General features: G+C 43.2%; 1 protein-coding gene across 3 annotated transcripts in view; it reads right to left on the bottom strand.

Annotated features, from left to right (window-relative positions):
- SLC1A2 (solute carrier family 1 (glial high affinity glutamate transporter), member 2) overlaps positions 1-13,245 on the bottom strand; it is a 173,239-nt gene that overhangs the window by 48,555 nt on the left and 111,439 nt on the right. For all 3 annotated transcript variants that reach the window (XM_011965516.1, XM_011965515.1, XM_011965517.1), the window contains 3 exons: positions 9,689-9,828; positions 7,343-7,495; positions 4,618-4,868 (listed from right to left, as the gene is read on the bottom strand). In XM_011965516.1, the coding sequence (XP_011820906.1) occupies positions 4,618-4,868; positions 7,343-7,495; positions 9,689-9,818 (534 nt within the window). In that variant the 5' untranslated portion in view covers positions 9,819-9,828. The remainder of the gene's footprint in view (positions 1-4,617; positions 4,869-7,342; positions 7,496-9,688; positions 9,829-13,245) is intronic.

Raw genomic sequence — 13,245 nt, 5'->3', positions numbered from 1 at the left:
GAAGGGAGGTCAGTGTTCTCTGAGGAGAGGAGGGTGCTCTCTGTTCTAGCCTGGCCACATGTACTCGTGCAGGGAGAGAGGAAGCCTAGGGCCAGCTGTGTGAGGGAAGAACAGGCAGCCCACTTCTCCCCTCAATGTGGCCCCTTCATCTGGGCAACATTGGTGTGAAGAGTGAATGCAGGAAGGATCACAAGAGAAGCTTCTGTGAACAGCAGAGTCATGCTCCCAGGAAAGAAAAGGGGACCAAAGTCAACTGTCAACCTATCCTAAGAATGCTAAAGAAGCCTAAATTGGTTTAAAAGAGAAATACTCATGGATCTAAATGAATGGTGGCTGTCAGGATCGGGCAGGAGGCCAGCTGCTACCTGTTTTACATCCATTGTGTCTTAGGTCAACAGTAGCCCCTCGACTCAAAGGCAGCTTGCTAGTTAGTTGCTGAGGCAGGATTCAAGATGAGTTATGCTTGACTCCAGAAATCCAGATTCCAAATAGCAAAGGCCAGTAGTGTAAGTTGAAGCTGAGGAGATAGGAACATTGAACACAGGCCTAGTTCTCTGCCTGAGTTCCTGATTCACAGAACCTGTTTGGTTGCACAACTTCATGTATTTGCTGTTTTAGTCTGTTTTGTGCTGCTATGACAGAATACCTAAGACTGGATAATTTGTGATAAACAGAAATTTATTTTTTCACCATTCTGGAGACTGGGAAGTACACAATGAAGGTATCATCATCGGGCAAGAGTCTTCTTGCTGCATCATTACATGGAAGAAGGTAGAAAGGCAAAGAGAGGCACAAAGGAGCCAAACTCATTCTTTTATAGCAGCATTAATCCCACCCATGAGAGCAGAGACCTCATGGCCTAATCACCTCCCAAAGGGTCCACTTATCAATATTGTTAAAATGGCAACTAAATTTCACCATGAATTTTGGAAGAGACAGACATCCAAAGCATAGCAGGTGCCAACTCCAGTCTCCCCGACCCTAAGCCACCATCATGTCTCACTGTAAAACCTGCAAAACCATAAACTTACCTACTCAGCTTTCTTCTTGTCTACATACAGTCTACAGATAAGTGTGGCTATCTATAGCCCTGTCTATATCCTTATATATAAGGATATATATATAAGGCCCACCAAGTCATGCCTGAGCTGAGTTCACCTTCCTCCAGTCTCTGTACCCCGAACACTGGCCTCACACAGCCTCCTTTTTCTTCTCTGAACATTATAAGTACTTTTCAACCTCTGCATATGTGTGCCTCTACTGAGAAGCATCTTTCCCCAGCTCTTTGTAGGCCTAACTCATTCTGATCCCCTATCCTCTTAGCTCAAACATCTCCCCTAGTTACCACCAGCCTATCATCCTGCCTCTAGCCCTCAGAGAACACCTGTCTCAGTGTTTAAGTCTCTTCTGTGTTTCCCTGATGTTTATTTTGGTCTACCTCCCTCCCCTTTAACGTAAGTGAGTTCCTTGGGGCAGGGTCCTCATCTCTCTCCTCCCCCATGGCATCCTTGTGCAAAGCAGACAGCCTGGCAGCCCATCCTGCTCACAAGTATTGGCCGAGTGAACATACACAAATTACTGAATTTTCCGGAGGAAAAGAACCCATGTTCTTTTCCTTCAGAATTTAAACTTGAGATTTTTTAAAAACAGGTGATTCTGGGTTTAATATTGTAAGTCCATATCTTACAGCCAGTTACTCTCTTGGAAATCTCACTTTAGTTTAGAGTAAGCCCCAAATAGCAAGCAGGAGACCTCCCTGCTCACAAAGACACAGGGACCTGACTTGGGCAAACCAGGCCCTGTCACCTGGGAGGAGGCAGTCTCCTCTCTGGGGGGAGCTCATCTTTCTCTTTACATCTCTGTTTCTAACTCTGGTCAGGGAGCCTCCTCCACTCAAGACAGGTTATTTTAAATCACTTCTAGCTGTACTCATGGACACAGATGTCTCTCATGCACCTTTCTCTCTGGAAATGCCATGTCCCTTTAAAAGAGTTTCCTGTCCTCAAGTCCTCTTCAGTGCCTTCCTCCCAGGCCTAAGGAATCTGTTCCCATTCTCTCCCTGAGGTGGATTCTACACCATTCTTCTTCAGGTTGTCCTAATCCAAAGGGACCTTGATCGTGAGCCTACCGGGGGACCAAGGCTCAGTCCTCATATGAATTTTGGCAAAGGAAAGTTGGGGTCAGGGCCAGGATGGGGAAGGGAATGGCTCATGTCTTTATTCCAGAGTGGCAGACAGCACCTCTCGCCACGGGCAGCTGCATGCAAAGACTGCCCATCCACCAGAACGCTCACCGAGTGTGAGTGTAGCCAGCTCCACATTCACTCCAAGACCAGAGCAATAGCTCCAGGAGCCTGCCTGCTTCTTGGTCCTGCCTTCCTGTTTTCACAGAGCATGGCATGACCAGGCACAGAACTGAGTCCAAATCTGTCCTTCCCAGGCCCTCCCATGCTCCACTCTCCCCGAGTCTACTACCAGCTCAGCCTCCTGCAGCTGCAATCCCAGAACACTCTCTCCAAAACGTTAAGAATGGACAGCACCCAATTGTGTGTCTCACTCTAAAGCAAGTCAATTCATCTTTCTGAGCAGGCTGGCTGAGGGGCAAACATGCTATACAGATGGAGCCCAGTAAGTACCTTCTCCTCCAGCTTATTTCTATTTATTTCTGCATCCAACTTCCCTGGCCTGGAGTGGTTTCCTTTAATATAGGTCCATGTTACATGTACCACTAAAATGGTATCTGAAACTAGGGAACAGAGTAATCTGGGTTCAGCAATGGTTAAGGACTACATTTTGGAGACAGCTAGGAATACACACTTTTCTTCTAAGCTACCTGTTTCCTAAGCTCATTCCTCTGTGCTTGGAAATGGCTGAAGGAGACTGCTTGGTTTTAGCTTAGTTTCTACGCAGGTTCATGGCAACTGGCGTGTGTGGAGTGTGTTCTAGCCTAAGCAGGCCTTGGGGCTAGAAAACAGGGTAGTGGATGGTGCCTACTCAGCTAACTCAGTGGCTCCACTCAGCAGAATCACCTATTTTTAAAAAATCCCAAGTTTAAAAAAATGTATAGGCGTGTATGCAGCAGGCAAGAGCGTACATTGCTAAGGAATCTGTACCCACTGCTACCTACTTTTGTAGTGCCATTTTGCAACAGCCAGCAAACTCAAAATATAAAACTCCTGTCAGGGCATTTTTACTTCTAGGAATTTATCCTTTAAAAATATTATGCAATCATGAAAAAAGAAGAGATGACTTTAAAACATTGTTCAATGAAAAAGTCAAATGTAACATTTTATGAACAATGGAGTACCGTTGGGTTAAATTCTTGTTTTGTTTGTTTGTTTGTTTTGAGACAGTATGCTACTCTGTCTCCCAGGCTGGAGTGCAGTGGCTCTGTTCACTGCAACCTCTGCCTCCCAGGCTCAAGGAATTCTCTTGCCTCAGCCTCCTGAGTAGCTGGGATAACAGGCATATGCCACCACACCCAGCTAATTTTTGCATTTTTGGTAGAGATAGGGTTTCATCACATTGGCCAGGCTGGTTTTGAACTCCTAACCTCAAATGATCCCCCTGCCTTGGCCTCCCAAAGTGCTGGGATTATAGGCATAAGCCACCACGCCTGGCCAGGGTTGAACTCTTTTAAAGATTATGCACACTTGCATATGTGGCAAAAGAAAAATATAGGGGAGGAAACAACATTCTCAACAGAAGTAGCTCTAGAGAAGGGAAAGTAGAAGCTTCTAACTTTTACTTTATGTACTTCTATGCTTTCTAAATCTTTCATAATCTGCATGTATTACTTCCACAATTTAAAAAAATACCCAAGCTCCAGATTCATCCCTTGGAGATTCTGATTGTGTACAGTATTTGTATTTTCTTAAAAGTGCCATTGGTGGTTTGGCTTTACTGCCAAGTTTAAGAACCCCTGTGTACTCTAGAAGGTTGTGGGCAAGGCTAATAAAAATATGCCCATGGATGACGCAAAGACACATTTCCCAGCCTCATGCACAAAAAGGAAAGGAAGAGATAGATATAAGGAGAGAGAGAGAGAAAAAAAAGGAGGACAATCCCAGAGCAAAAAGATATTAAGTGAGCTGGAAAAAAAAAGGAGGTTTAAAAAAGTTAAAACCAGGAGACTCCAATCCCAAGATCCTGCCCTAAACCACCTCATAGAATCCCTGGGCCTAGACAGAGATAATTACATATTAAGAAAATTTCTACCAGAGTTGATCTGTTAAAATAGACTCTTTTTTTTTTTTTTTTTTGAGACGGAGTCTCGCTCTATCACCCAGGCTGGAGTGCAGTGGCTGGATCTCAGCTCACTGCAAGCTCTGCCTCCTGGGTTTACGCCATTCTCCTGCCTCAGCCTCCCGAGTAGCTGGGACTACAGGCACCCGCCACCATGCCCGGCTAGTTTTTTGTATTTTTTTAGTAGAGACGGGGTTTCACCATGTTAGCCAGGATGGTCTCGATCTCCTGATCTCATGATCCGCCCATCTCGGCCTCCCAAAGTGCTGGGATTACAGGCTTGAGCCACCGCGCCCGGCAAAATAGACTCTTAAGTTATTGACTTGATAACTTAGAGGACTAGAGAAGAGAGAACATCTGAACTCTGGATTACCTGTTGAAAGCAGGCCTGGACAAGGTTTTCAGGGAAGAGATTTCGAATAAGGTCCAGGAAGGCATCCAGGCTGGACACTTCATCGTTCTTTTTCCCAGGCCCCAGCTGCTGCTTGAGCTTGGGATTCCCCGGATGGATAGCCAAGACCAGAATGACCCCCAGCACTGCGGCGATGATGGTTGTGGACATGTAATACACCATGGCTCTTGTGCCCAAGCGGCCACTAGCCTTAGCATCCAGGCCTGACAACCCTGGATTGAAAAGAAATGCAGAAGGATTAATTCTATTACATTTGTGCTAATGACCTATGTCTACATTTCTATGACATTGGCTTCATATTACTCAAATGTGTTAATGGCTGATTAAATCCCCTACTGTAGTCTTCCCTCAGTATCGATGAGGGAATTGGTTCTGGTACTCCCAACAGATACCAAAATCTGCAGGTCCTCAAGTCCCTTCTGTAAAATGGTGTAATATTTGTATATAACCTATGCATATCCTCCTGTCTACTTTAAATCACCTCTAAATTATTTACAATACCTAATACAATGTAAATGCTATGTACATAATTGTTATACTATATTTTTAAACTTGCATTATTTTGTATTTTTTATTAGTTTTTTTTCTCAAATATTTTCAATCCTCACATGAGGGACTCACAGATATGCAGGGCCGACTGGACTGAATATTTGGTCAATCTCAAAGTTTATCATTCTATTTTCCAGGGAGATTTTCAAGATTTTACAGAACTGGGAGAGTTGGAGATTCTCCTGTTTAGAGTTTATGAATGGTCTGTGACAACTTTTTTGTCAGTCTGCAATAATGAGTTAAAATAAAGTTGAAGACAACCCATTTTTAATTCTGAGATTATGTTCTTTCCACTTTTTTTTTTTTTTTGGTCTTAACATATCCTTTCTTTTATGAAGCAATGCGATGGTGCTGGTACATGCTAGTTTTTAACTTGTTTATTTATTTAGGTTTTAATGTCCTCACTTGGAAGACTAAAAAGTTAGTAGCTCTGTCCCATGCTCAAAATGTCTTTTGAATATATTACTGGTAACTGACATGGAGAGTCTGAGAATGAAGATTTCGCCCAGTCCTCTCATTTCTCCGAGGTGAAGCATGAAGATCCACGTTCCCAGCCTCATGCAGGGATTAGGGAACACCCTGTGAAGCACCCTGCCAATGGTGGGCACTTCATCTATACCTAGGGAGGTTAGAGGAAATTCCAAGCAAATTAACAAAAACTCCAGCCCTACTGGGTTTTTTTCCAATTGTTTCTTCAATGAGTCCACTTCCTAGTTTCAGTTCCTGCTTTTACCAGAAAGAGAGATTGAACCCCTTTTTGGGGGTCAGTCTTTTTTGCTGTGGGGGAGGAAGTTAGTGATGTGAGCTGCTCTAAATTAAGCTGACCTACGTATGACCTACTTCTCTTTACAAGCTAAAGTCTAATTCTAGCCAATGGGAGCTAGGTTTCCCCACCAAGTTGGCCAATGTATGATCTGTTAACAGGCCTAGAGAACATTTTATCTGGTTTAGAGAGGAGCATTCATGGTAAATGCACCATTTCACTCAATCTAGCGTTGAATGATAAGATCCCACTAAGCCCCTAAGTGCCTGATTCTGAGTTCCAGCATTTTGGGTACTGGGGTCACTGGTCAACCAGCTGAGGCTGTCTGACAACCCAGCTCAGCCCCTGAATCTCCTGGAGTGACCAGAGCCTTGCCAGTCCAGGGGGATAACTTCTCCAGATCACTTAGCTGGCTGGTACCCAAATTTGGACCAAAGCTTGGCTTCCTGCCCTTAACTCAGAGCTTAGTCTCCAAAGGGCGCCAATTTATACCCTGTTTCAGCAATATTATTTGGTAAGGAGGAAAATATCAGTATAAGCCCACAGAGGAGGACTAAATTCTTTCAAATACAGTAATTAATTATTTTAGTCAAAAATAAGTGAACATGATGCCACATATTAGGAGTACTTTTGTTCTGAAAAACTCAGAGGACTTTCATACCTAGCATTTCATTTATTTTTGATGCCAACCTCCCTCTATTCCCGATTAAAATAGTAGAAAGTTTCCTTTTCCATTTATTACCTTTATCAGTGTCTGGACAAAATACAATTTAGAATGGTGAGAAAAGTAGACATTAAAAATTAAGGCCAGGTATGGTGGCTCATGCCTATAATCCCAGCACTTTGGAGGCTGGTGGATCATGAGGTCAGGAGTTCGAGACTAGCTTGGCCAATATGGTGAAACCCTGTCTCTACTAAAAATACAAAAATTAGCCAGGCATGGTAGCACACGCTTGTAGCCCCAGCTGCTCAGGAGGTTGAGGCAGGAGAATCGCTTGAACCCAGGAGGCAGAGGTTGCAGTGAGCCGAGATTGCACCACTGCACTCCAGCCTGGACAACAGAGGGAGACTCTCCCTCTCAAAAAAAAAAAAAAAAATTAAAACCACTAGAGGTATCATCACTTGTAACATGTGGCTGTGTTTCCTTTTCTTTTTTTTTGCTGGAGAGAAAGACAAATAGACTTGACTAATTGATGGCAAGCTTTTATTTCTTTAGGGTTGATTATCCCCATTTCAGAGACAGGAAAACCAAAGCTCTGAAGTGAAATGGCGTAGACGATCACTTTCCCTCAACCAAATTGAGATTCTAGTCAATCCAAAAGCTGGGGCAGGAGTAAGACCCATGTTAGCCAGGCACTGGTGAGGTCATCTTACCTGTGATTAAACTGGAGATGATTAGAGGGAGAATGAGCATTTTTAGCATCCTCATGAGAATATCCCCTGGGAAGGCTATTAACATAACCACATCAGGGTGGATGGGAGATGCCAAGCGAAGAAGCCCTCCACACACTGCTCCCAGGATGACACCTAAAAGGAAGGGGAAAACAATCTGAATTTGTTTTTTGCCCTTGTCAAATGACTAACTCTAGACACTTATTTCAGCAACATTGACCTTTCTCATGCTTCTGCAGTATTAGATGATGAGCAATGTGTAACAAAAACAACATTAGATAAGTGAGGCTGATTTTGTTGACTAGCGAGAGGACTTTCTATCCCTCCAACTATTCTAAAAAAGTCAACACCCAAAGAGTCAAGGAGAACCTTCTCAAGGCTTTATGAAAGTGCACACTGGCAACTTGACTCCAACTTCTTTGAGGCTATTTGTCTACTTGGAGCCAGAAATTGTCCATAGAAATAAACCATAAGGGGCTGGGCACAGTGGCTTATGCCTATAATCCCAGCACTTTGGGGGGCCAAGGTGAGTGAATCACCTGAGGTCAGTGAGACCGGTCTGGCCAAAACAGTGAAACCCTGTCTCTACTAAAAATACAAAAATGTAGCTGGGCGTGGTGGTGGAAACCTGTAATCTCAGCTACTCAGGAGACTGAGGCAGGAGAATCGCTTGAACCCGGGAGGCGGAGGTTGAAGTGAGCTGAGACGGCACCATTGCACTCTAGCCTGGGCAAAAAGAGTGAGACTCCATCTCAAAAAAAAAAAAAAAAGAAAGAAAGAAAGAAAGAAAAAAGAAAGAAATAACTCACAAGGACAGATATTGCTTCCTCACCCAGCCCAAGCTTGACCACATGGCATGGCATTTAATGTGTGTCTTCTCATTGTAACTGGAGACCAGATGAAAAGAACATTTAATTGACCAAGCTAATGTGAATTCTATTTCTTTCTTCCTATCTATTTTCTTTGGCTTCCAATAATTTCCCCATGGCTCACTCTCAAGGCTTGTCCTTGACTTCTGTGTCCTTTTACATAGTTTTTAGATTGCTGATCTTATGGGAGCTCAAGAATGGAGTCTAAAATATTTAATTTTGGAGGAAACAATTTAGGCAGAGATGCTGGCAGGGATCTTTCACTTTACAGACTCAGATCTCAGAAGAAAAATTTTAGATCTCTGCAAATGGGTGGCCAACATGAATGACTCTTGCAGAAACCACAAGTTGAGTCAGTACCACTGGCCATAACGGAGGGAGGGAGTTCCAGGAATGCAGGCTACGGTGTTAATTCCATGGATGTAGAGGGAGTCATGTGGCTGCAAGCCTGACTCTTTTTCTTCTGCAGGTGAAAATCATACTCTCCAACTTCTTCAAGTCCTGTGATGAATTAGATGTGGTTACATGGTGGGTAACCTTTGGAAAACCTAACCATGCCTGTGGTTTCTTATTAAGTGAACTTAGCTGTGGTGAGCTCCCAGTCCTGATCCTGGGCCACTGGCAACCAAGGCATCTATCTCAAAGGAAAGGCCATGGAATAGAGGGGTTCAGGTGGGTGTGTGTGGGTGGCTGAGAGGGTGGGAAGGACAAGTTGTTCATTGCTTCTCTGTGTAATCTAAGTGAGAGCTGAAGAACAAGGGAGGGATTGAAAAAGGAAATGGTGTGGTTGTCATTATAAGAAACTGTATCTTGCCCCATTTTCAATAAACCCTCATGGGAAACTTAAGACCAAGATTGCATCAACAGCCCGAGAACAACCATCACCTGGGTGAGGCCTGAAGCAGAGGAGGAGGACTTGCTACATGGAGCTGTATCAGATTAAGGCATTGGGGCAAACATCTTCCACACTGACCTCATTAGCCAATGTGCCCAAATTACCTAAATTAATGATGTGTCTGGAGAAGCTCAGACCTTGGGAGCCATTTTAGTGTGGTTTCATGCAATACTTGGGCTTATCTTGATGCAGGTGGTTCTCTTAACATGGTCCATGGACCACTGCTTTGGAACTGCCTAGAAGGTTTGCTAATATGTAGACTGTAGGGCCACATTTCAGATGGCCCAAAGCAAGTCTCCATGAGTGTAGGAATCCACATGCCAACATTCTCACAAGATGCTTACTTGCAAAAAATTTAAGAACTACTAGAATCCAAAGGAGAACGAATGGCTAAAGGAGGTAAGGAGGAAAATTGTATCACTGAAGCCTGGGCAGACAGGACCCTAGGCAAACCATGTGGCTTCCTTTCTGGTGGAACGACTGGCTGCTGAGACCAGCTGCCCCACAGAGCCAGGAGAGTCCCAGAGAAGAGGGGACTGGGGGTGGGGTGGTGCAGGTACCTACCAAACACCGTCAGAGTGAGCAGGAGATTCTTCCCCAGCTTGTCACACAGGCGCAGGCCCAGGTGCCGGTGCTTGGGTTCCTCCGAGCTGAGGTGACTGTCGTGCATTCGCACTTCCACCTGCTTGGGCATATTGTTGGCACTGGAACAGAAGTGAAGGCAGAGATTAGAAAGACTGGCATCTCCCCTATACAGTTTCAGGGGCTAGATGAGGAGGAACCTCTCCAGGCACAGTTGGAATCTGGAACCATCTGCAGGAAAGTAAAAGTAAGGGTGACTCAGGGTCACCTATAAGCAGGACAGTAGGACACACTGAGAACTGATGTGGATCCTCCCAGTAAAGGAAAGGAACACTACATGCAATGGTAGGGTCTTCCATAGAGTTGCCCCCCATAGTAACTTCGGGAAGGAAGTTACCACGTTACAGAGCCTTTACTTGAGTCTTGACCAAGGTTGCAAAGGCTAAAATAAATAGAGATCCAAATCCAGACAGGTCTGGCTCCAAAACCTGAGCTATTTTGTTCTTGTAACAACAGCAAAAAGGTGAGTCATACTTGAGTTACATCAACTTTAAAATGTCTCCAAGCTCAAGCCTTCCTCATCCTGACATGTGAAAGTCACAAATGTTGATCATCCAAGCTTTACCTCTTTTTTGGAAAAGATAGTTTACATAGTGTAAAAAAAAAAACAAAAACAAACAAAAAAAAAATCAACCTATTGTGGCTTTTAAAAGGTCACTTACATTATCAAGACTACTAAACTGGCCAAGAGCTAATACGACTTAGAATCTAGAAGTATGGTTTTAAGAAGTATTTTGATCACCTCCAGCTATGACTGCAGCCAAGCCCTTTTCTGGGTAAACCCCAGGTACGCCTAAGCCATCCTGGGAGTCTGCCCAAAGGAGCCCTTGCTGGGGTAATGGGCATACTTCATCCTCAGCTTTGTCATTTCCCTGGCCAATAATATTCCAGATGTAAGCTTGGGGATTGCCATAGGGAGGCCAGTTTTTCACTTTCATATCTTAGGACATTTTTTAGCTGCTGTTTACAATCACCATCATTTGATAAAAGAAAAAAAAAAAAAAGCCTTTCACACCTGGAAAGAGAGGTGTCTCTGAACAGATGACAGTGCCTTCAAGACAGGGAGGTGTTGCCCTTATCCAGATAGTCTTGTCATAGACTGGCGAAAATTTCCTTTGGAACCAACACCAAGCTGCAGACCAGTGTTTTGAAATAACTGGTTATAATGGGAATAGTGTGGGTTTTGGAGCCAGAGGGCCTTGGCTTCAAATCCTGACTCCAACTCTTGCTAGTTGTGTGGGGTGTAGAAAGAAAAGCCTGAAGCCTACTTCATAAAAGTTAAACAAAAATATGCTAGCATAGTACCTTTCTCCAGTGTACACAAAGAAGAGACACTTAACACCCATCAACTTCATGGCAAGGATGACATTTTGTTCAGGGAGCTTACCCACTTGCCCTGCCATTCCAGCAAGATACCAAGACCTAAGCTTCCAGTCTCAGAGTTAAGACCTGGAACCCAAATACAACTACTTGCTTTTTCATAACAGGCTGCCTAATATACTCGCTACCCAAATGTTTTAAAATTAGGAATAACGTTGCATGATCAGATGAGAATGTTAGTCAAAATATAATCTTCTTAGTCTCCCCTTAATGGCCGAATTTTCTACTCATTTAGTTAATTTCTGAGGCAACTTCTGGTTTCCTGACATATGTGTGCACTAACAATCCCTCAGACCATCTGAAAAAGAAAATAGGGTATGACTGCCCACAGCAGGTGGGTGAGGGCCTTTCTGATCAGTGAGCAATAAATACCACTTCCTCCTATCACCAAGTGAAACAGACAGAAAATTCACTTTACAACACAGCAGGGGGAAATGATCAAAATGATCTTTTTAACATGGATAGACCATATTTCTATGTTTACAGTGGGATCTTTTTCCATTTTTAAACATGTCTCCAGCCAGTAATATGAAGCTCTAAAGCAGGAAATGTCGAACAAAGAATGGAGGTAGTATGTGTTCTGAAATGGTGAATGTATTTCCTTAGCCAGCTCTTGGCCAAACTCTCCAGTCCCCTTGAGATCATTAATCTCCTTGCCTTCTGCTTCATTTGAATCCCTCCTGCCATTGAAATGAGAATCAGGCACATGGTTGGTATTCAAGTAAAACTAGGAAGTATTTAAAGCAACCATTCCGGCAAGATCCATATGATGTAAGGGAAGTGTCAGGCATCAAAACAGCCATGTCAAAGTGAAAACACACAAACAATTAGGTTAGCATACACACCCAACCCGGCAACATGGTTGGATGCCTGTGCCACACATTTCTTTGTTGTACAATATTGCTGCCTCTTTAATGGTTTGTTTTTTAGGCCATAACAAAATGTCCCTCAAGTCCTGAATCAAAATAGCCACATCAAAGTGACTACATCAAAATACTGTAAACCCACAAATATTTATTGAGAGAATTTCCGTGAGTTGCCCTCTTGGAATTAAACAGATATGGAAGACTTGTAAGAGTCCTTGCTGCTTGCACATAGAAAATAATTTTAAAGGTAATTCAGGGACTCACCTTGCAGCTGGAAACACAGAGAGTCCCCCAAGAACTCTCTGTAAAAATTCTGACTAATCTAAAATTTCCAACTATTCTAATTAGTCTAACTAATCACTACATCTCCCAGAACACAAAGAGAGACTGACATGGAAATTATCACGTAATATAGCATGATTATATAATGTATATAGAATATTATATAATATAGAGCTGCTTCTAAGCCTATACACCTTTAGAATAAGATGTAAGTTTTTAAAAATGTGTTCACACAAACAGCTCTATAAATGCTGATTGCAAACACATCTGGTAACAGTGACAATAACAGGGATAACTTATATTTATTGAGTGTTCTCTATGTGTCAGATACTATACTCAGTAATGGGTATGGTACAATCTTTACTCTTAAAGAGCCTTTACTCAGAGAGAAAACATAAAGCACGTTGTACTGTAATTGTCTGCTTTATGTACAGGCCCTGAGCAAGCTTGCAAAGGAGTCTATGGGAAATCATAAGAACAATGCCTAACCCAGGTTCAGGGAAGAGGAAGGGATGTTCAAGAAGGGGTTCCAGAAGGGGCCAAGACCTGAGTCAGCTCTTGAAGGAAGGATTTAATTTAAATGCCTACATTCTCCACCAGTCTATGAACCCCAGGAGGGCAAGATTGTGATCTTTAACACCTAGTACTGAGAGCTTAATCAATGTTTGCCAAGAGAAACTGAGAATTGAAAAGTAGCTCTAAAATGGCCCCTTGCTTGCCCCTGGGAATAAGGCCCTTCTGCAGACAGACTGGCAGCATGCCACTTCAGTCAGATTCTGACCATTCTTGCATTTATTCCACAAATTTCTAGTGGGCCCATATTACAGGCCCCATACTGTTGTCAATGTTAAAGATATTGCAATAAACAAAAAGAGCCCTTGATATCATGGAGTGTGCACTTTAGTGAGAGAACAAATACGTAAATACATTTTAAGTAGTGAGAAGTGCTGG

Source organism: Mandrillus leucophaeus, unplaced genomic scaffold (assembly GCF_000951045.1).
Source record: "Mandrillus leucophaeus isolate KB7577 unplaced genomic scaffold, Mleu.le_1.0 Scaffold73, whole genome shotgun sequence".
Taxonomy (NCBI): domain Eukaryota; kingdom Metazoa; phylum Chordata; class Mammalia; order Primates; family Cercopithecidae; genus Mandrillus; species Mandrillus leucophaeus.
Note: the sequence above shows the minus strand (reverse complement) of the source record. Positions and strands in the feature narration are given on the sequence as shown.